This window comes from Rhamphochromis sp. 'chilingali', assembly GCF_963969265.1.
Source record: "Rhamphochromis sp. 'chilingali' genome assembly, chromosome: 8".
NCBI lineage: Eukaryota > Metazoa > Chordata > Actinopteri > Cichliformes > Cichlidae > Rhamphochromis > Rhamphochromis sp. 'chilingali'.
In genome coordinates this window covers 6,474,050-6,495,252 of record NC_137935.1, presented here as the reverse complement: position 1 = coordinate 6,495,252, position 21,203 = coordinate 6,474,050, and the positions used below count along the sequence as shown (strand labels likewise).

Here is a 21,203-nt window from a genome sequence, read left to right as displayed (position 1 = left end):
CCAGATATCCAGAGGCCCCCAGAACACAAGAGACCATGGAAGACCAACAGAGGGGCAGCCGCGCCACTATTCCAGTAAAAGCTGAGGAGAGTCCCAGATGAGGGCTCGCCCAGCAGCCGCGGAGCAGAAGTCAGGGGGAGTTGCAGTGACGCGCCCGTGAGCTCCGCCGGCCCCCAGCTGCGCCTGAGTGACCGAGCCCCAGGCCGAGAGGCCGGGGGCACCCCACCTCCAAAGGGGGCCCGAGCGAGCCCCAGGCCCCAGGCCCCGACAAGCGGCCGCCAAGGAGTGAGCCGGTGTGTACCCGGACGCCCACCCCCAGACACAAAGAACCACCAACACACCGACACCTGAGGGAGTCCGCCACCGGCAGGGGAAGTGGTGGTGGGTGGAGATAGGCCTCCAAACCTTGGAGGGCCTGAGGTGTAGCCTTATTGTCGTTCTGTAATGCTGGCTTTAGAACAGGTATACTGAGTCGATAAAGATGCATGTCATTGTAGTGCGTGCAGGTACTGGTCTGAATCTCAGCTTGGTGCTGTGTGGGTAGATATTGTTGTTGCACAAGGGAGACAAAAAAAAATCTTCCAAATCCAATTTTGTTTCCTGATACTTCTGAGGTTTAAAAGTCAGGTTAAAAAAAACTGTGCGAGCCCTGTGCAGTTTTAGTAACTCTTGACTTGCATTGAGTGCTGTTGCTCATGTCTGCAGTGAAAGAGAGAGGACACATTGCTCCACTTTTCTGAAGTGCAGAGCAGGCAAAGCAAGGAAAGGACAGGGAAGACATTTCTAGGCTGAGGAGATGATAGATGATAGCTCAGCCAAAGGAAGAGGGGTCACTTTTCAGCCAAAGAAATACTCGAGGCCTCTGGGCATAAGAGATGAGTAGATGTTATGAGGTCACAGCTCTGCATCGTTTTCCATTTTCCTGTTATATGCTAAGCTATAAACATAGATCTGCAAAATCCTTTCCTGCCTTTGACCTCGCTTCAAAGGCCCTGCTATTTTTCTAACAGTAAGTCATGACACATTACAGCTGCAGAATCACCAGGGTGAGACAGCGAGCACTTCAAGAAATGAGAAGACAGAATGATACATTACTTGTTAGACGAGAGGGGAGAAAAGTCAGGGATCCGTCCAGAGCTGTAGAGGGGATAGTATTCAGGTTAAATGATGGAGCCACTTACATAATGACTGAGTAGAAGAAACAGCTGAGAATTTTGAGTGTCAGGTGTGAGGTTCACATGCGAGGGGGTGTTTATTGCTGTATTTACAACAGTCTCTGCAGCGTCCAGGCATTGACGAGGAGCAAACAAATTACTCACTGTTAGCATTCTGCCCATGGAATAGAGGCACATCTAAATATTGTGCCATACCTCACTAAAAGGAGCTGTTTAAATTCTGCTGAAAGCTCATATCCAATTAATCCTTTACACATTCACAATTCAAATTTCTCAATGTGTACATAAGATCTACCTATTTTAGTCATGTTATTGTTGTGGTGATGGATTTAAACTAAGATTGATTTGAAAAGTTGTTATTTATTCATGCAATAGTTTCATAGCTTCAAAGTGCACTAAATTATTGCAGGTTTAGCATTCGCTGTGATAGATTATCTACTTAAAGCAACAGATTAATTAGTGGTAAAGTCATAAAACATACTAAATCAGAGGGTTTTTCTCTAAGTGTACTAGTCATTTTTACTTCAGTCACTGTGTACTCTACAGCAAGTGTCTATTTGAAATGTGCTGTAGACAAGTTTTCCTTTTTTGCACTTCTTGCAGAGAATTTCAGTTCAGTCAATAAAAGGTCAGCATTGTACAACAGAATGCCTGCAATATCAAGTGAAAACATTGTTTTTAATAAAAAAAGAAATACCTAAAAAAACAACCTGGCAAGCACAACTGCAACAAACATGTAAGAGAAAACTGTAGTTGAATAAGTCATGTAAAATGATGCATCCTAAAATTAAAAGAACAGTGAATAAGAAATATCGATAACAGTTTGTTTGTTTGTTTACTGAGTGCAGGATGACCAGGTAGTTCTGCAGTGCACTGCCTCCGTCCTGAAGGAACAGATTAAACTGTGTCTCTCCTGCGAGGGCTTCGGGAACCGTCTCTGCTTCCTTGAAACCACATCCAACGCTCAGGTGAGATTCTGTTACCCATTCCTCCCTTTCCCTTGTGCATCCACTTGCTTGTTTGTTTTTTGAACAACTTTAATTTACCTCTCTATTGTTTATGCATTTGCAGAATGTGCCCCCAGACCTGGCCATATGTTCCTTCATTCTGGAGCAGTCTCTCTCAGTCCGTGCTCTGCAGGAGATGCTGGCCAACACCGTGGAGATGACCGAGGTGGGGGTCATAACTAAAATAATAAAATAATGAAACTAGTAGAGGATATATAGAAATATATTGAGAGGGTGATTCATAAATGTAAGAGATTCATGGAGTGCTAAAAGGAATGCGACTGATGAAAGGCACACTAAAGAAATATACTTAGTTATGAAGATTTTTAAGGTCTCTCTGAATGCAAAAATGTGTATATTCTGGATGCAATTTTACTGCCTCTGTCACTGTCCATCTTACTGTCACCAGACAAAAGTTGTCACATTCAGCTGGAATTGCTAACGTCATTGTGTTTGCAATTTGTTGTGTGCAGTTGTTGAGCATAACTTTTCTGTGTCGTCTCCCACTACTGCCAAACCTATATGGCAAGAAAAACGACAACACTTTTGAAAGTCTGCATATGAAATTGACTCTATTTCCACCATGTCAACAAGAAGTACCCAGCCAAGTTTAACAACAAAATAGATGCAGCAACCCTCTAACAATTTCCAGTCTGTTTTACTTGATGCACAACAGCTAACATTAATACGGATAAATAATTTTTACCTCATACCTTATTGCAAAGTTGGCTGTTTCTAACAGCTATGAATTAAGAAACCGTTGACTACATCGTTCTGTATGTACTTAAAAACATCCTGGTTCAGAACACTTTGTTTCCAGTCTGAGACTGAGAGATCCTCGACATGTCTCTGTTTTAGACAGAGAGAAATAAATTTGCAGTTTATGTGGGTCAGACTGTTTAGTAGCGCGTGCCAGTCCTGTCTTAATATGTAGGTGGTATTTTTCTGCTCCATCACAGATGGAGCTTTCAAAATGAATTTAAAAAGTTCACAGTTGGAGATATTATGAACCAAATTCCTTCAGCCTACATAACCACCATCAATGGACTTATTTTTGGTGTTTATTTTATTATGATTTTGTTACTTGCCATCTGATACCCGCTCCCCTTCCCTTCTTGCTCTTTGCAAAGCAGGCAGTCGATTTGGACAAATGGGTATGTCTGTTAACGTGTGTTATTTCCTGTAATGTGTGTCCCAACCAACCTGGCAACTGTCCTTGTTCCTGTCATGTTGGCAAGTGGGTGTCCTAGTGAATGAAATACGTAGTGCTGTATCATTTACACATCTCGGTTTGTATCAGTTAAGCTCTCACCATAAGTAGGTGATTGTCATGAACACCTGTGTATAGCTTTTAGCAGCTGGTGGAGTTCAAGTCCACTGTCTCTGTGCTGAGCTATTAAAAACAGCACTGTTAAGCATAAAAAAGTAAAGTTTTAGGAAAAGATTAGATTTTTTTTCCACAGTTTTGAAGCAAGAATAGAGCACAGCATTTTTTCTAATAATTAAACTTCAATCTATCCCACAATATGAGACATAGCTACAAGGCATCACTCATTTGCATTTTGTGCAAAACGCAGCCCATTCATCATAATTATTATTTTACCTTGCTTGATGTTGCTCATTTGTTTTAGATCATTGTTCTTTGTGAGTCTTAAAAATTGACCTGTTATGCTTTTCTTTTTCCCCCCCTCATACTTCAGTTGTGGATGCTCATACTAAACATGGCCAAACATTCAAATAATAAGGTCGTATGTAAAGACAGTCCCCGGAAACAGAACACTCAGGATTCTCAGGATCTGGTCTGTCAGAGTTTTTTCTACACTTAGATGTGTATGATGCAAGAGGAGACATCCTTAACATGGTCATGTCAAACAGACACTTCTCGCAAAGAGCACATAAGCCCCATCCACATGCTGTTAAAACCACCCAGACAATCTGAAGAAAGCTGCCTTAAAGGGAGCGCGGCTTTAAAGGTGGAGGAGCTACAACAGTGGGTGAAAAGGGGCTGAACCAAAGCCCTGTGTGAGCCCACTCTAGCAGTCAAACAATAAAAATGAAGAGCTGGAAATGAGCATAACAGGTCCATTTTTATAACACATCCCAGTTCTCCTTTTATTCACAACATGTTATCATATTGATAAAAAAGATTAATTCACTATAAATGTACACACTTGGGTTTACTATCAAGGCATTCTGATCCTTGAAGGTTTTTGTAAGAGAAACTTTTGGTTGTTTTTGGTATTTTTTTCATTTTCAGATGATTACCAGTTAAGTATGCTTTTCACAATTTAACTACAATGGGCCATTTTGATTAGTATACAATCAAAATATCAGTTAGCACATCAAAAAAAACAAAAAAACAGTGTTGAATCTTTGATAAGACAGGTGAATGAAAGCTGATACAGCTGAGGCAATGATCTTAAGCTAGCTTTAAGAGAAACTATTTCAAGCCTTTTATTAGCTGCATTATGACTAGTCTAGACAGTTCCTGCTTCACAGGAGTTGAAAGATGTGGAAGAGCCAGGCTTCCCTACTGATGAACAAGAGGATGAGAATAGAATGGCATGCAGCCCAGCAGAGGTTCCCACCAACATATGTCAGGGATGGATGGAGAAATTGGACACCCCAGAGCTGCGGACAGGCCTAGCTCCTTCTTAACACACGCACTTGGGGATAAGGCCCACAACACAATCGCCAACACAACACCTGTCCTAACCAAGCCTCGTGCTAATGCTAATGCAGTTTAGAGCTGTTAGCATCATTCTAACACTTGACATACCTGCCCCTAACTCATCTCAGTGGATTATGGGTGCTAAACCCTTAATAAAGGTTTAGTCTTATCTTTCTGTCAGCACCCCTAAATGTTAAATGTTGCGCTTGTGTTTGAGACTATAACCTATGGTGACTGACATTAGGGTTTAAATAAATAAATTGGGCAGGTCACTATTGGTTAATATAAACTTGTGACTAAACTAGACATATTGTTTACATAAATTGAACACATCTGAAAGACAAGATACATATTATTGATCCTAATAGGATGTGTACTTTGACTGAAAAGTCTATGCACCATATACAGGATCAATGAATTCAACAAAAGTTGCTACATATAATGGACAATATAAAGGACAGGCTTAACTGAATAGAGCTTAAAGATCTTTAGTACATTCATTTTCAGTTATTGAAAGTTTCAACCAGCCTCTAATCTTTTCTTCTGACCTTTGAACCTTTAAAAATGTGTCGTTGTTTCCCCCCATCAGGTCAATGTGTTTGTTAAAGTATACAGTCACTTGTGTTGATTTGGCCCGTTAAGTATTTTTTTTTCTCACCTCAGTCGTCCCAGGGTGGAGGTCACCGCACTTTACTGTATGGTCATGCCATCCTTTTGAGACACCACCACTCAGGCATGGTAAGGCTAGAAATGAGCAAGAAATAAATGTAAACCTGTATAAGATGTCCTCAAATGCTCTAATTGGAGTCATGTCCTCTATAAAAATCTCTCCAGTACCTGAGCTGTTTGACTACATCTCGGTCCCTCACGGACAAGCTGGCCTTCGATGTAGGCTTACAAGAGGATTCCACCGGTAAGGGAAATGCAGCAGAATACATTTTAGGCCTGGTATTATCTCATTATTCTCTGGTGCTATTGTTATTGCCAACATGAAAGCTACTGACAAAAATAGTCAGCAGTTTATATCCACTTTGTTGTTGGGCTACAGGATATAAGCAGTGATTGTGCAGTATCAGCATGTTGTTACCAAACACAAGTTATCTGTTATATTTTTGGAAATAGCTGTTTTTTTCTTACTCTTGTTGAAGGTGAGGCATGTTGGTGGACTATTCATCCAGCTTCTAAACAAAGGTCAGAAGGTGAAAAGGTCAGGGTGGGTGATGACCTCATCCTTGTCAGTGTGTCCTCTGAGAGATACCTGGTACGACTGCTCCTTGTTTTGCACAATGATGGAAACATATACACAGTATGTCTTTTTTAATCGTCTTCTTCTCTTCTGTCCCCAGCATCTGTCCTACGCCAGTGGAGATCTCATGGTGGACGCTTCCTTCATGCAGACTCTTTGGAACATGAATCCAATTAGTTCAGGCTGTGAACTAGCTGAGGGTACAAACCTGCTTTAAAAAACTCTGTCTCTTCCCTGTCCCTGTAAAAATAAACATAACACAGAATGGATGTTTGTTCCTTTACACAGGTTATTTAACAGGAGGTCATGTTCTCAGGCTTTTCCATGGCCACATGGACGAATGTCTGGCCATCGCTACACCAGAGGAAGGAGAAGAAAAGCGCAGGTGAGAATATAGGAACGCTAAGTTGCTCTTAGTAGAACAACTTCTTGTTAGTGTGATACCATGTACATACTGTATGTGTGCGCCCACTCTGCCACAGGATGGCTCATTATGAAGGCGGTACTGTGTGCAGTCAGGCTCGATCCCTGTGGAGGCTGGAACCCCTCAGAATCAGGTGATTATCTCCTCAAGGGAGTCATGTGACACACATTAGTTGGTTGAATTGCTGGGTAAGGTAAGAATAAGGAAGAGCAACAAAAATCAAAATATAGTAGTGAATGAAACAGTTTAGTTGGCTTCTTTATAGTTTTTTTCTTTAACTTTGTGCAGTTGGAGTGGTAGCCACATGAAGTGGGGACAGTCTTTTCGTATTCGCCACATCACGACGGGCCGGTACCTGTGTCTTGATGAGGAAAAGGGCCTCTTGGTGGTCGATCCCGAGAAGGCGAACACCAAACTGTCTGCTTTCTGCTTCCGTGCTTCAAAGGTCAACATTTTAATTTGAATTTCTCAGTGCACTTGGATAGTCATAGTTAATATACGTGATTTCTTCTCTCATTGACTTCAGTTTTTTTCTCACGTACTGTCCTTTTCTCCCCCCGAGCAGGAGAAGGTGGAGGTGGCTCAGAAGCGTGATGTTGAGGGGATGGGCATTCCAGAGATTAAGTATGGAGAGTCCATGTGCTTTGTCCAGCATGTGTCTACAGCCCTGTGGCTCACATATGCTGCCCTGGATGCTAAAGCTGCTCGTTTGGGAATGATGAAAAGGAAGGTAATGATCTATCCTGGGAATAAAAGTGAGATACAAACCCAATTCTGAAAAAGTTGTGTAAAAGATAAATAAAAGCATGATAATTAGCAAATATAAAAATATTTCATTCACAGTAGAACACAGAAAACATGTCAAATGTCTAGTTATTTTAAGAACAATATGAGCTCATTTTGAATTTGATGATAACAGCACACCTCAAAAGATTTGGCAGATGGAAAACAAAAGGTTGGAAAAGTAATTACTTTGAAAAAGAAACAGCTAAATTAACATTTTGCAACTGATGTTAACTGACAACAGGTCAAAGAGCATCTTAGAGAGATACAGAATGACCAATCTGCAAAAAAACGTTCCTAAACTTAAAATTGTGAATATATTGAATGTTTCATCATCCTCAGCACAGAATAGAATGTAAAGAATAGAATAGCCATTTATTGTCATTGTAAATGTGCAATGAAATTGCGGGTGCTCCACACCAGCTGTTGTGAGCCTAGCGGTGTAGGACCTGATTGACCTGAGGCGTCAACAAGAGGGCGGTGATGTCAAACAGGTGGAGTGCGGGGTGCGAGGGGTCACCTGTGATTGCCCTGGTTTTCCTGAGACAGGAGGATCTAGCAATGGCCTCCAGGGGTGGGAGAGGGCAGCCAATGATTTTTTGGGCAGTGCTAATTACCCCCTGGGCTGCCTTCCTGTTCTCAGTTGTGGTCGTTGCATACCAAACACCCAGTACATAATATCATCAAAAGATCCCAAGAATTTGGAGAAATCTGTGCACACTGGATAAAACCAAAAATCAGTATTGGATGACTGTTTTGTTTGGGCCCTTGGGCAGCACAGCATTAAAACAGACATGATTCTGCCATAGAAATCAGTGCATAGGCTCAGCTCAGGAACATTTCCAGAAATCAGGTTAAAGATCTATTATACGAAGAAGAAGCCACATGTGAACATGATCCAAAAACACTTCCATCTTCTCTGGGCCATTTAAAATGGACTGGGGTAAAGTGGTAGACTATTCTGTGGACGAATCAAAAGTGAAAATTCTTGTAAAACCTGGATTCCACATCTGGATTAATTTGGCTTGTGGAAGATCTTTCTTGTTATCACCACACAGTTAGAAAGGCTGGATCTTTGATGATATGGAGCTACTTTACTGCATATTCACAGCTTGTAATCTGGAAAAGCACCATCAATGCGGAAGAGTCCGGGTGCTGGCTTGCCAGCAGTCCAGACATTTGTCAGATTTTAGTATTGTTTACCTGCATCTGTGTGCTTTAATGTTTAATGTGAAAATAAGTAAATATTGATAATGGCAAACCTTTTTAAGGTTCTTAAATCTTTTTTCCTACATAAGTACCACCAATGGAAAATAATGTTTCCAGGTTATTCTGCACCAAGAGGGCCATATGGACGATGCCTTGACTGTGTCCCGCTCTCAGACTGAAGAGTCACAGGCTGCTCGAATGATTTACAGCACCACAGGCCTCTTCAGGCAGTTCATCAAGTAAGTTTATATGTTTTCAAAATGTGGATGAGTGGAAACTCTTTTTTGCAGCAGGATGCAGTCATATAAACCTATTATTAAATTTTATTTGTTCTTTCAGTGGATTGGACTCCCTCAGTGGGAAGAACAAGTCACCAGGGACAGGATCACTTCCTCTGGAGTCGGTCATCCTCTCTCTTCAGGATCTCATCTTCTACTTTCGCCCACCTGAGGAGGAACTGGAACACGAAGAGAAACAGACCAAGCTCCGCTCTCTCCGCAACCGGCAGAACCTCTTCCAGGAGGAGGTAATCAGCATGCTGCCATCCAAACCTCTTGCTCTATGAGTGCAAGAAATAATTTCAGTGTTATATTCAGAATAAAGGGGAATATTATTTTTTATTCAAAATAAGTTTAAATGGATGTGAACGTGACCTAAACTCTCAGGTTATTATTATGAATCCTGATGTTTTTGTTTTTGTTTTCAACCCCAGGGAATGATAACCATTGTGCTGGAGTGCATTGACCGCCTGAACGTATACAACACTGCTGCCCACTTTTCTGAATTTGCGGGAGAGGAGGCTGCTGAGTCCTGGAAGGAGATTGTCAACCTCCTTTATGAGCTGCTGGGTACGACCTCTGAAAACACAAACCGCAAATTACATGTGGTCTCTGCTGAATAAAGAAAAAATGATTTGTCTCTGTGTCTCCACTGCACAGCTTCTCTGATCAGGGGTAACCGATCAAATTGTGCATTGTTCTGTGACAATCTCGACTGGTTGGTCAGCAAGCTGGACCGTCTGGAGGCCTCCTCAGGTTTGAAATGCACCTTACTCATTCAGTCATACATCCACCACCCACAAATTACAAGTGTTTCGACTAATTGGCTTGGCAGGATCTACTGTTTATAATTGGCACAGCTTAATGCATTAAGCCCTAGGGTGTTGTTTGTTATTTCCACTTAGAAAATCCTCAGATTAATAACACCTTCGATACAGTACAATATAACTGAAATACACAAGTCTCCTTACATTCAGTACATCCAGTCTAGATCAGGAGTTGGTTAAAAATTCACAACAACAGTTGCATCAAGTTGCTTTATTTATCTCTGCCAGCCAGCAGCTGGCCTGAAGACTGTATATTATTTAAATATTACCAGTATGTGAACCCTTTTCCTTGTTTTTAGGTATTCTTGAGGTGCTGTACTGTGTCTTAATTGAAAGCCCCGAGGTTCTGAACATCATCCAGGAGAACCACATCAAATCCATCATCTCTCTCTTGGACAAACATGGAAGGAACCATAAGGTAGGCTATATTTCACTGCCAGGAACTGAAAGGGAAAATAAATTAGCTCCATATGATATGCACTCATATTTGAATATTTTCCCATTAACACGTTAAATCTGTTTTGCTGTTGTTTCTTGTCAGGATTTGCAGATGTAATCAAAATATGCAAGATTTAGATGCATGTCTGTAGACACACAGACACGACATCCTTTCTCAGTGTGCACTTTTTGAAATTAGTGTGTGCATGAAGGACTGCCTGTTTGCTTGATTTTACATCAGTGCTAAAGTGCTTTGGAGACACTAGTTTATCTCCTCTTACCAGTATCTCCTGTGGAAGAGGTATTGGTGGGCTATCACATCATCACATCAGTTAGTAGATCTATAAACTGGTAAAGAAAAAAAAGTAGAAGAGAAAGCAAAGACAAAATCCAGGCAAATATATTTTTGCCTGTTGGTGGTAGCTAGCTGGTGTCTGTCTCTCTCCTGTCATGGGCAGCAGTTCTTCTGTTTATCTCATAATGTAAAGACAGTCCTAAATGTCTGAATGAATCTGACTCATAAAAATCCTTTTTGTTCGTGCTGTTCTGTTTTTAGTAATCTTAACCAGCGGATAATCCAGTGATAATTAAGTTAATAAAAGTGTTTATGCTTCTACCTTTAGGTGCTGGATGTCTTGCGCTCTCTTTGTGTGTGTAACGGTGTAGCTGTGAGGTCCAACCAGAACCTCATCACTGAAAATCTACTTCCAGGTCGTGACCTCTTGCTACAGACCAGCATTGTAAACTATGTCACCAGGTACTTGAACTACTGTTGTTTTCAAAATCTGAATCAGGGAAACTTCATTAATCCCAGAGGGAAACTGAGTTATCATAGCAGCATAAATACAACAGACAACAAAGGAATAGCATAAAAAGAAGTGTAGAAATAGAGATACAATTAGATAAATATAAATATAAAAGGACACAAGTATTAACACTAATGTTTCTGGGATATTGCAGAAATTAAAGGTGCACAAGTGTCCAAATATACATTGTTTTGCAATATTTCCACGTTGTTAGTTTTTAGTTATTTCCCCTTGTTGTCTATAAAAGTTAATGCTAATGTACTTTCTCCTCTGTACTCAGTGTAAGGCCCAACATCTTCTTGGGTACATGTGAGGGGTCAACACAGTATAAGAAGTGGTACTATGAGGTGATGGTAGACCATGTGGAAGCCTTTGTGACAGCACAGGCGAGTCACCTGCGGGTAGGCTGGGCTTTGACTGAAGGTTATAGCCCCTATCCTGGAGGAGGAGAAGGCTGGGGTGGTAATGGTGTGGGAGATGACCTCTACTCATATGGCTTTGATGGACTGCATCTGTGGTCAGGTAAGATTTCCTTAAATTCTTTAAAAGAAGATTTACAATCTCTTGTAACCAATACAACCTCTTTACTACCTGCTCTACTGTTCAGGTACTGTGGCCCGCCAGGTGGCTTCGCCCAGTGCACATACACTGGCTGCCGATGATGTTGTAAGCTGCTGTCTGGATCTCAGTGTGCCCAGTATCTCCTTCCGTATTAATGGCCACCCAGTTCAGGGAATGTTTGAAAACTTTAATGTTGATGGCCTCTTCTTTCCTGTTATTAGCTTTTCTGCTGGGGTCAAGTAAGTTTAACATACAAATAAAGCGTAATCCTCTGTTTCACTATTTACTTGTATTTTGTTGATTAATGTAACTGATAAACAGTAAATTCATGTGATACATGTTGATGCAATGCAATTATGCAAGCAGAAGCTAATTTAATGGTTTTTCATGAGTTTGTCACCTTTTAAATTGTAATTTAATTTCAATTATTGGACTATTGGTGTAATAATATACAATGGGGAAGTAACAAAAGAATTATTATTGCATTATATTTCAGAATTTCTCCAGTTTTATATTTTTAATAATTATTATTTTTCTTTTATTTCTTTAGATTATTGTCTAATCTCCCAAATAATAGCTTTAAAATCTTCAGAGTCCTGTCACTTAAAAGCTCTTACAGGATTTGTCTGTAATAAATCTTTAGAGTGCTGAGATGGGGCTTATGCATCATTGACTGATGAGTACAAGAAGGGAAACAGGCTCAGGAACTGGCACAGAAATAAAATCATTTTTTTCTGTATTATGAGTTTTCTAAAGATCAATGAACCATTGTCATAAAGGAGTTTAGTAGTATATAAACCTCTGTCGTATAGATAAAGACTTGGACTCACTTGGTTTTTGTCTCCTTAGGGCTCGGTTCCTCCTCGGTGGTCGCCATGGGGACTTTAAATTCATGCCCCCGCCTGGTTATGCGCCATGCTACGAGGCTTTGTTGCCTAGAGAGAGGATGCGTATTGAACATATCAAGGAGTACAAGCATGACTTTAATGGTGTGCGCAATCTTCTGGGTCCTACTCTGTCCCTCACTCACACATCTTTCACCCCCTGCCCTGTGGACACAATTCAGGTAAAATCCCCTCAGCTAAAATCAGTATTCGATGTCTTTGTTTCTTTTCGTTTTCTGACTTTCCTTTAATTTATAGATTGTCTTGCCACCCCACTTGGAACGTATCCGAGAAAAACTGGCAGAGAATATTCACGAACTCTGGGCTATCACTCGTATTGAGCAGGGCTGGACCTATGGGATTGTGAGTATGGTGTCAGCACTGCAGAACAGATGCAACTATACGAGATTAGTGGTTTGACAACATCAGCTTTAAGTGGTTTGGAGCTTTTAACTGTTAAAAGTTAATATGACTGTTAGAAATGCTTCAAAATGCTTTACACAAGCAAAAAAAAGCATGAACTAACATATACATATATAAATTTACACACATTTATAAACTGTGGGTAAAAAAACTATGATTTTTCCCTCCAGTTTAGGGATGACAACAAGAAACTCCACCCCTGTCTGGTGGACTTCCAAAGTCTGCCTGACCCAGAGAAGAACTACAATCTGCAGATGTCTGCTGAGACGCTCAAGTGAGTAGCAGGTTAGATTTGAGAGATTTAAAGGTCAGAGGAAAACGCTTATGTCCCATTATTGGTGAACTTGTGTCTTTACTTTATTATCCCGCAGGACTCTCCTAGCACTGGGTTGCCATGTTGGTATGGGTGATGAGAAAGCGGAGGAGAATCTAAAGAAAATCAAGCTTCCCAAGACGTATGAAAACAAAAGATATTTCTTATTGTTTCGTCATAATTTTATACTTTAACTATGCAGATCTAAATGTAACCATATCTTTCTGTTAGCTATGTGATGAGCAACGGATACAAGCCTGCCCCGCTTGATCTCAGCCATGTCAAGCTGACACCAAACCAGAATCAGCTTGTAGAAAAACTGGCAGAAAATGGGCATAATGTTTGGGCGAGGGACCGAGTACGGCAAGGATGGACCTACAGCATTGTCCAGGTGATGATTTCCCAATCCTTAGTGGATCTTTTATTTATTGGTGGATTGTCTGTCTTAAAGTACACAATCAATCACTTACAATCACATGCATTGTATATTTTTTTCTTTTCTATATAAAGCTGCATTTTTTACACTTTTCAGGACATTGTTAATAAGCGTAACCCTCGTCTGGTACCTTACAACCTGCTGGATGAGAGAACTAAGAAAACCAACCGAGACAGCGTTAACAACGCTGTCCGTACACTCATTGGCTATGGCTACAACATTGAGCCTCCAGATCAGGAGAGCAGTAAGTAATCTTTCCTCATGTGTTCGCTAATTAAATGCACAGTATCTTTTTTACACCACCTTTTTTGTCTTTCTTATTCTTATCTGTCATGTTTTCCCTCTTTCACTGCAGCTGGCCATGGCCTTGAGAACACCCGTGGGGACAAGGTGCGAATCTTCAGGGCAGAGAAGTCGTATGCTGTCACCCAAGGAAAGTGGTACTTTGAGTTTGAGGCAGTCTCAACAGGGGAGATGAGAGTGGGCTGGGCACGTCCTAATGTCCACTCTGACACTGAACTGGGAGCAGATGAATTGGCCTACGTCTTTAATGGCAATAAGGTTAGTCACTAGGGTAACATTAAAAATCGAATTTAGACTCGTTAACTTGGTCTATAAAAAATTATATTGTGTAAATGTTTTCTAAATCATTCACATCTTTTTGAATGGGTGACGTGGATCTCAAACTATTAGAAATATTGAATTTTGAGGAGGGAAGTTCTTTAAGTTGTAGGAATAGAAAATATCACACTGTCTTTATTATTTTTGTATAGCTAGGAGAAGGTTGAGGTTTCGTAAACCTGAGGCAAGATGTATTAGTCAGTAGCTAAAAAAGGTTACTGTAGCACACTGTAGCTGGTGGAAATGATGTCTCTGTTTTTGTGGAAATAGGTAATATTTTATTTGTTGTAACCTCTTCCAGGCCCAGCGATGGCATATTGGCAATGAACCATTTGGCCGCCAGTGGCAGTCTGGTGATGTCGTTGGCTGTATGATAGACCTGACTGAGATGAACATCATGTTCACACTCAATGGAGAAATGTTGATCAGTGACTCAGGCTCAGAGATGGCTTTCAAAGATATTGAAATTGGGGATGGTGAGAACTGTTTTTTTTATAGAACCAGCATTAGCACCAATAACTAAAAGTTACTGGTGCCAGTTTGCATTATAAGCAGCAGCTTGAAAAAACTATTAACTAATTCCTTCCCTTTCATGCTACCCATCAGGTTTTATTCCAGTGTGTACCCTGGGTCTATCTCAGGTTGGAAGGATTAATCTTGGTCAAGATGTCAGCAGCCTGCGCTATTTTGCCATTTGTGGCCTGCAGGAAGGATTTGAACCTTTTGCCATCAATATGAAGCGAGACATCACCATGTGGTTCAGTAAAAGTTTGCCCCAGTTTGGGCCTGTGCCTGCTGATCACAACCATATTGAGGTAACTATTCAGAGACATGTGTAAAGTTTAATAAAGTTAGAACTTCAAAATGAGTGATTTCTGTATTTTTGTCTCCTAGGTCTCCCGTGTTGACGGGACCGTGGACAGCGCCCCCTGTCTGAAGCTGACGCACAAGACGTTTGGGTCGCAGAATGCCAACACTGATATGATGTTCCTTAGACTCAGCATGCCTGTGCAGTTCCATGAGACCTTTAAGATCCCGGCAGGTACCACCCCTCTCACCCGTGCCCTTACTATACCTGAGGAGGAAGTCGCAGTGGTAGAACCTGACTCAGAGTTTGAAGTTTTGAAAAAGTCTGCCAGTCGCAAGGAGCAGGAAGAGGACAAGAAGGACCCCTCTGTGCCTAAGGAGATCTCCGTGGAAAATGAGAAGGACACAATGTCAGAAAAGGGAAAGAAAAAAGGGTACGTTTGTCAGTTTGTCACTGCAAAATAATGAAACTCTTCTGGACTGTTATGGTTGCTGGTTTAATATAAATTAAACAGAACAATCTCAATCACCTTCTGTTTTATTATATTTATTTGTTTTGTTTGATTTTACGAATATTTGTGCTACATACCAATAACTGAAGTTGTGATATTTGGCTTGTTCTTTTAGAATGAAATCCACTGGAACTGTAAAGCAGTTAGAAGCCTTTAAAAAACACTAATTCCAAATGTTATTTATCTTCCGTGGACAACAGATTTTTCTCCAAAGCCAAGAAGGCAGCCATGACACCTCTTGCCCCTCCTCCTGCTCCTCCAACGGTGCCACGTTTGGTGGAAGACGTGGTCCCTGATGACAGAGATGATCCTGAGATCATCCAAAATACCACCACTGTGAGATTCACGTTATTATTTGCTACAGTTACACATATTATTACCTGAGATTTTGTCAATTTGAATGATGGCTTTAAGTTTTCATGTAATCTGTAGATAATAAAATAATATGATTTCTTCTTTTTTCCCCCGTCTTTAGTATTACTACTCTGTGAGGATCTTTGCTGGGCAGGAGCCGTCTGGTGTTTGGGTTGGCTGGGTCACTCCTGATTACCACATGTATGATCAAAACTTTGACCTCTCCAAGGTCCGCAGTGTCACTGTCACAGTGGGAGATGACAGAGGCAACATACATGACAGGTTAGTTTTTTTCGTGCATAAATTTTTATTATTGCTGGCCAATCATTGAGGAAAACTTATAAATATATTTTTTATGTATTATTTATTTAATCTTAATTTAATCTAATGACATTTAGGCTAGATTTGTTTATTTAAATGCTGTGGAAGTAAAGACAAACAACACAAAGAAATTACAAATTAAATATGCCTTCATATTAATTTGGCATTGCACCTAAATGAATCAAGCTTATTTCCAGCTCCATATTTTTGTTCTGGGACTTCATTAGAGCAGCTTTATATGCTTTACAGTGAAAAAAAAATTATGGATCTTACTTACTTTGAGATGCAGCCTCTCAGTTCATTATCTGTTTAAGCTCGTGTCTATTTAAGACCCCCTCATGCTAATTGCCCACTTTTCCTCGCCTGGCTGCTGCAAAAAGTCAATTTCTTATTCAAAGGAGCTTGCAAAGAAAAGCGTCTGGACTTCTTTAAGTTGCTTGAAGACATTTCACCTCTCATCCGAGAAGCTTCTTCAGTTCTAAGGTCAAATGGTGGAGAGTCCCAGATATAAACCTAGTGGGAGTTTCCCCCCACAGAGGGACAAAAGGACCCCCTGATGATCCTCTAATCGCCTGAGCCAAGGTGTGAAACTGAAGGACAGACGCAACAACATTGTCATCCCCTATGTAGCCGGTGTATCAGAAAAACTCAGGAGGGTTTTCTCCAAGCATGACATCCCGGTGCATTTCAGACCCAGCAACACGCTCAGACAAAAACTGGTTCACCCGAAAGACAAAACGCCAAAACACAGACTTAACAATGTGGTGTATGCTGTACAGTGTAGCGAGGAATGCCCAGACCTCTACATTGGAGAAACCAAACAGCCACTTCACAAGCGCATGGCACAACATAGAAGAGCCACCTCCACAGGACAAGACTCAGCAGTCCATCTGCATCTTAAGGATAAAGGACACTCTTTCGAGGATGCCAATGTTCACATTTTGGACAGAGAGGACAGATGGTTTGAAAGAGGAGTGAAAGAAGCCATCTATGTCCACTGTGAGCGACCATCTTTGAACAGAGGCGGTGGTTTACGACACCAACTCTCTGCCATCTATAATCCAGTTTTGAGATCCCTTCCCAGACGCCTTAACGCCCACTCACATCCTGGGCCATCTGACCTCAGGAATTCGCATGATAAGGTGGGGCCAGGTTTCACAATGAACTCACCCGAAACTCTGGCTGATTGGGACCCACACCCAGTTTCACACCTTGGCTCAGGCGATTAGAGGATCATCAGGGGGTCCTTTTGTCCCTCTGTGGGGGGAAACTCCCACTAGGTTTATATCTGGGACTCTCCACCATTTGACCTTAGAACTGAAGAAGCTTCACGGATGAGGGGTGAAACGTCTTCAAGCAACTTAAAGAAGTCCAGACGCTTTTCTTTGCAAGCTCCTTTGACTACGATGACCTGGATGACTGAGAACCTTCACAGACAATTTCTTATTCTTAAAAAACTCATATTTTGTAGAAAATACAATCATCAGGTTACTTTTACATATGCTGAACTCATTATTTGAAGCTCTATTCATATTCACAGTGTATGACAGAAAATAAAATAAAGAAAATACAATTCAAAGTTAGTTAGGGTTCTATTTTGCTTACATCTACTTCTTTTTTTTGGTTTGTTAGTTACTGTAAAGAATTTGGATCAGCTGCAGTATTTCAATTGAGACAGATGAGTTTAACTGGAGTGAGTTTCATTACAGCCGTGTTTCTTGCTCATTCTTTGCAGCATGAAGCACAGTAATTGTTACATGGTGTGGGGAGGGGACCTGGTCAGCAATCAACAGACCCGCTTTAGCCAGGAGGACATGGTGATTGGCTGCCTTGTTGATCTGGCAACAGGTCTAATGACTTTTACGGCAAATGGAAAGGAGATTAATACTTTCTACCAGGTAAGGGAAAGTCAAATAGATTTATCTGTGTTTTTTATTCTTTGCTTTAAATGTATCCTGATGAGCTATGTGACAACGCTATGTTCTGTCAGGTGGAGCCGAACACCAAACTCTTCCCTGCAGTTTTCGTTCAGCCGTTCAGTCAGAACATGGTGCAGCTAGAGTTGGGCAAACTCAAGGTCAGATGGAACGGTTTTCACTCTCTTTTGCAGCTGCCTTTTCTTAAAGTGTCACCAATTTAGAAATGTATGGTAATGTAAGTCAGACCCACGTTGGTGGTCTTTGGGAGTGGAGCACGGTCCAATCTTGCATTGCAATTCTCCTACTTATCTCTTTTAATATTGGACCAGATGTTGTCCATCATTTATTAATGATGATGTTTGGTGTTTTTAATAAAATGAACCACTATTTTTTTTACCTGTACCTTCACATCTGAATTTCTGTATTTTTCAAATCTAGTTGAATTTATTTTTTCCTTCAAATGACAGTAAGCTCACCTCTACTGTATCTCTCATATCAGAACATCATGCCTATCTCAGCTGCGATGTTCCACAGTGAACGTAACAATCCAGTCCCTCAGTGCCCCCCGAGGCTGGATGTCCAGATGCTGACTCCAGTTATCTGGAGTCGTATGCCAAATCACTTCCTCAAACCAGAGACGGGCAAAGTAAATGAGCGGTTAGGCTGGATGGTGGAGTGTGTTGAACCTCTCATCATGATGGCACTGCACATCCCAGAGGAGAACAGGTCAGAAACAGAATGTCGATGCAGAAAACTCTTAAGTTTAGAGTTTTCATATAGCATTTATGACATTCCTGCTATAAATAATTGAGATAGCAGCAGATCAGCAATCCCTACATCTTTTAACTTTATCATTGCAAATGTCAGTTACTTGTTATACCCGATGTATTTAGAGATGTCAGAGGAAGAAGCTATTTTCTTTTTTCCGCATTAAGAGAGCTGAAAACCAAAAAATACATTTTTTTTATCATGAGAGTGTGATTTAAGAAAGGGAAGGTAAATATATAGAGCAATTAACATATAGTTATTACAAAAGATTTGTCATGATCATATAATGCATACAATGCAATGAAGTTGACTTTTTTTTTCCACAGATGTATTGATATCCTGGAGCTGTCAGAGCGTCAGGATCTGATGAAGTTCCACTATCATACACTCATGCTCTACTGTGCTGTGTGCGCACTTGGGAACAACCGAGTGGCTCATGCATTATGCAGTCATGTGGATGAATCCCAGCTTTTCTATGCTATTGAGAACACCTACCTACCTGGACCTCTTCGCAGCGGCTTCTATGATCTGCTTATCAGCATTCATCTGGAATCAGCAAAACGGGCACGCTTGGGAACCAACAGGGAATTCATTGTTCCCATGACCGAAGAGACCCTCAGCATCAAGCTCTATCCTGATGCAATAAAAGCCCACTCCTTACCTGGTGTTGGTCTCACTACCTGCTTACGGCCAAAGCTGCATTTCTCATCCATCAACTTTGTTGGCACAGACCCTGATTTGTACACCATTAGTCCTGTCTTTCCTCTACAGGTAAGAAACAGGAGACAAGGTGCATTAAACCAAAAATCTTAAATGTTTTCTGCCTTTACTTACTTGTTATTTTGCTTCTGTAGGAGCTGAAAACAAAGGCGATTAACATGTTACGAGAGGCTGTGCTGGATGGTAGCCAGGCCATGCGGGATCCAGTAGGAGGCAGTGTAGAGTTCCACTTTGTCCCAATCTTGAAGCTAATCAGTACACTGCTTATTATGGGCATCTTCAATGATGATGACACCAAGCACATTCTCAAGATGATCGATCCCAATGTTTTCAGTGGAAAGGAAGGGGAGGAAGCTGAAGAGGGTGGAGCTGCTGAAGGAGAAATTGAGGAAAAGAAGGAGGAGGAATCGGAAGAAGTAGCCGAAGACGAGCTTGAGGATGAAGGGGTTGGGGATGAGGAAGAGGAGGAGCTAAAAGAGCTGGAGAAACGAGAGGGTGGGGAGGAAGAGGCTGAGCCCAAGGAAGAAGGAGAAGAGGAGGAAAAGGACAAAGAAGAGGCTAAGAGAGGAAAGGTAGATGGAGAGAAAGCAGAGGAAGAGAAGGAGTCAGAGGCAGTGGAAGCAGAAGCACAGGAGGAAGACGAGGGTCTGGAGGAAGGACTGCTACAGATGACGCTGCCAGAGTCTGTCAAACTGCAGGTCATTGTGATGTTTAAACTATGACTGCTTTACAGTTTCACAACTGATGTGGATAATTGTGTCAGAGGATCTCATATCATAAATTGTTTTGTTTTTTTAAATTATTAGCATTAGAACTTATGTTCCTGTCTCACCTTGCTCTTTCAGATGTGCACACTCCTGCAGTACTTCTGCGATTGCGAGCTGAGACACAGGGTGGAAGCCATTGTAGCATTCTCAGACCAGTTTGTCCATGATGTTAAGAGCAATCAACGTGTCCGTTACAACCAGCTAATGAGAGCCTTCACCATGTCAGCTGCTGAGACTGCACGCAAGACCCGGGAGTTCCGCTCGCCTCCACAGGACCAGGTAATAACTAATATTATCACACTAAACAAATGTCTCATAGGCTCCAGGTTTGAATTAATTTAGATGGTATTTCTTAGTTGATATTCATCTTTGAAAAGTAAAAACTTACACTGAGAACAGTGTAACTTAACAGTTTATCATCAGATCTAAGGATTTAAAGATTAATTATAATGATTAAGTACAAACCATGTACTTGATGACTTAATTATTAGTTCTTGAGATCTGATGATAAACTGTTAAGTTTCCCATATGCTGTTCAGACGACAACAAAACGAACCATATTTATAGCAAAAGACACACAAAATATCCTGATATAGCTGCTATAATGTGCTCTCTGTTAAGGTTCTTATGCTAACGAACTTCAAACACTTGGAGGATGAAGATTCTCCAGTTCCCGAGGACGTGCGGGAAACACTGGCAGAATTCCACAATGACCTCTTGCTTCACTGTGGTGAGCATTTTTGTGTAATTATGAATTTCTTCAGGTGTGAAAAGCTGTTTATGGGTGTTTAATGCTGTTGTCACATTTTTACCATAGGTATACATATTGAGGAGGAACCAGAGGAGGAGGAGGTGGACACTTCACTGAGGGGCAGACTTGTTAGTCTGGTAGACAAGGTTAAAAGCCTCCGTAAGAAGAAGGAGGAGGAGGAA

At 41.1% G+C, this 21,203-nt stretch overlaps 1 protein-coding gene across 1 annotated transcript in view; it reads left to right on the top strand.

Moving 5' to 3' along the window:
- ryr1b (ryanodine receptor 1b (skeletal)) overlaps nucleotides 1-21,203 on the top strand; it is a 63,451-nt gene that overhangs the window by 10,741 nt on the left and 31,507 nt on the right. Inside the window, exons 2-39 of the mRNA XM_080889102.1 lie at nucleotides 2,024-2,143; nucleotides 2,247-2,348; nucleotides 5,517-5,591; nucleotides 5,688-5,766; nucleotides 6,002-6,114; nucleotides 6,200-6,299; nucleotides 6,388-6,484; nucleotides 6,582-6,656; nucleotides 6,812-6,968; nucleotides 7,089-7,253; nucleotides 8,633-8,754; nucleotides 8,855-9,041; nucleotides 9,228-9,363; nucleotides 9,454-9,549; nucleotides 9,920-10,038; nucleotides 10,682-10,815; nucleotides 11,145-11,386; nucleotides 11,472-11,664; nucleotides 12,275-12,491; nucleotides 12,568-12,672; nucleotides 12,903-13,006; nucleotides 13,104-13,187; nucleotides 13,277-13,436; nucleotides 13,578-13,725; nucleotides 13,837-14,042; nucleotides 14,404-14,578; nucleotides 14,709-14,917; nucleotides 14,997-15,343; nucleotides 15,622-15,757; nucleotides 15,897-16,057; nucleotides 17,832-17,994; nucleotides 18,087-18,173; nucleotides 18,515-18,741; nucleotides 19,110-19,554; nucleotides 19,638-20,201; nucleotides 20,349-20,549; nucleotides 20,892-21,000; nucleotides 21,088-21,202. Coding sequence (XP_080745228.1) covers nucleotides 2,024-2,143; nucleotides 2,247-2,348; nucleotides 5,517-5,591; nucleotides 5,688-5,766; nucleotides 6,002-6,114; nucleotides 6,200-6,299; nucleotides 6,388-6,484; nucleotides 6,582-6,656; nucleotides 6,812-6,968; nucleotides 7,089-7,253; nucleotides 8,633-8,754; nucleotides 8,855-9,041; nucleotides 9,228-9,363; nucleotides 9,454-9,549; nucleotides 9,920-10,038; nucleotides 10,682-10,815; nucleotides 11,145-11,386; nucleotides 11,472-11,664; nucleotides 12,275-12,491; nucleotides 12,568-12,672; nucleotides 12,903-13,006; nucleotides 13,104-13,187; nucleotides 13,277-13,436; nucleotides 13,578-13,725; nucleotides 13,837-14,042; nucleotides 14,404-14,578; nucleotides 14,709-14,917; nucleotides 14,997-15,343; nucleotides 15,622-15,757; nucleotides 15,897-16,057; nucleotides 17,832-17,994; nucleotides 18,087-18,173; nucleotides 18,515-18,741; nucleotides 19,110-19,554; nucleotides 19,638-20,201; nucleotides 20,349-20,549; nucleotides 20,892-21,000; nucleotides 21,088-21,202 — 6,275 coding nt within the window. The remainder of the gene's footprint in view (nucleotides 1-2,023; nucleotides 2,144-2,246; nucleotides 2,349-5,516; nucleotides 5,592-5,687; nucleotides 5,767-6,001; nucleotides 6,115-6,199; nucleotides 6,300-6,387; nucleotides 6,485-6,581; nucleotides 6,657-6,811; nucleotides 6,969-7,088; nucleotides 7,254-8,632; nucleotides 8,755-8,854; nucleotides 9,042-9,227; nucleotides 9,364-9,453; nucleotides 9,550-9,919; nucleotides 10,039-10,681; nucleotides 10,816-11,144; nucleotides 11,387-11,471; nucleotides 11,665-12,274; nucleotides 12,492-12,567; nucleotides 12,673-12,902; nucleotides 13,007-13,103; nucleotides 13,188-13,276; nucleotides 13,437-13,577; nucleotides 13,726-13,836; nucleotides 14,043-14,403; nucleotides 14,579-14,708; nucleotides 14,918-14,996; nucleotides 15,344-15,621; nucleotides 15,758-15,896; nucleotides 16,058-17,831; nucleotides 17,995-18,086; nucleotides 18,174-18,514; nucleotides 18,742-19,109; nucleotides 19,555-19,637; nucleotides 20,202-20,348; nucleotides 20,550-20,891; nucleotides 21,001-21,087; nucleotide 21,203) is intronic.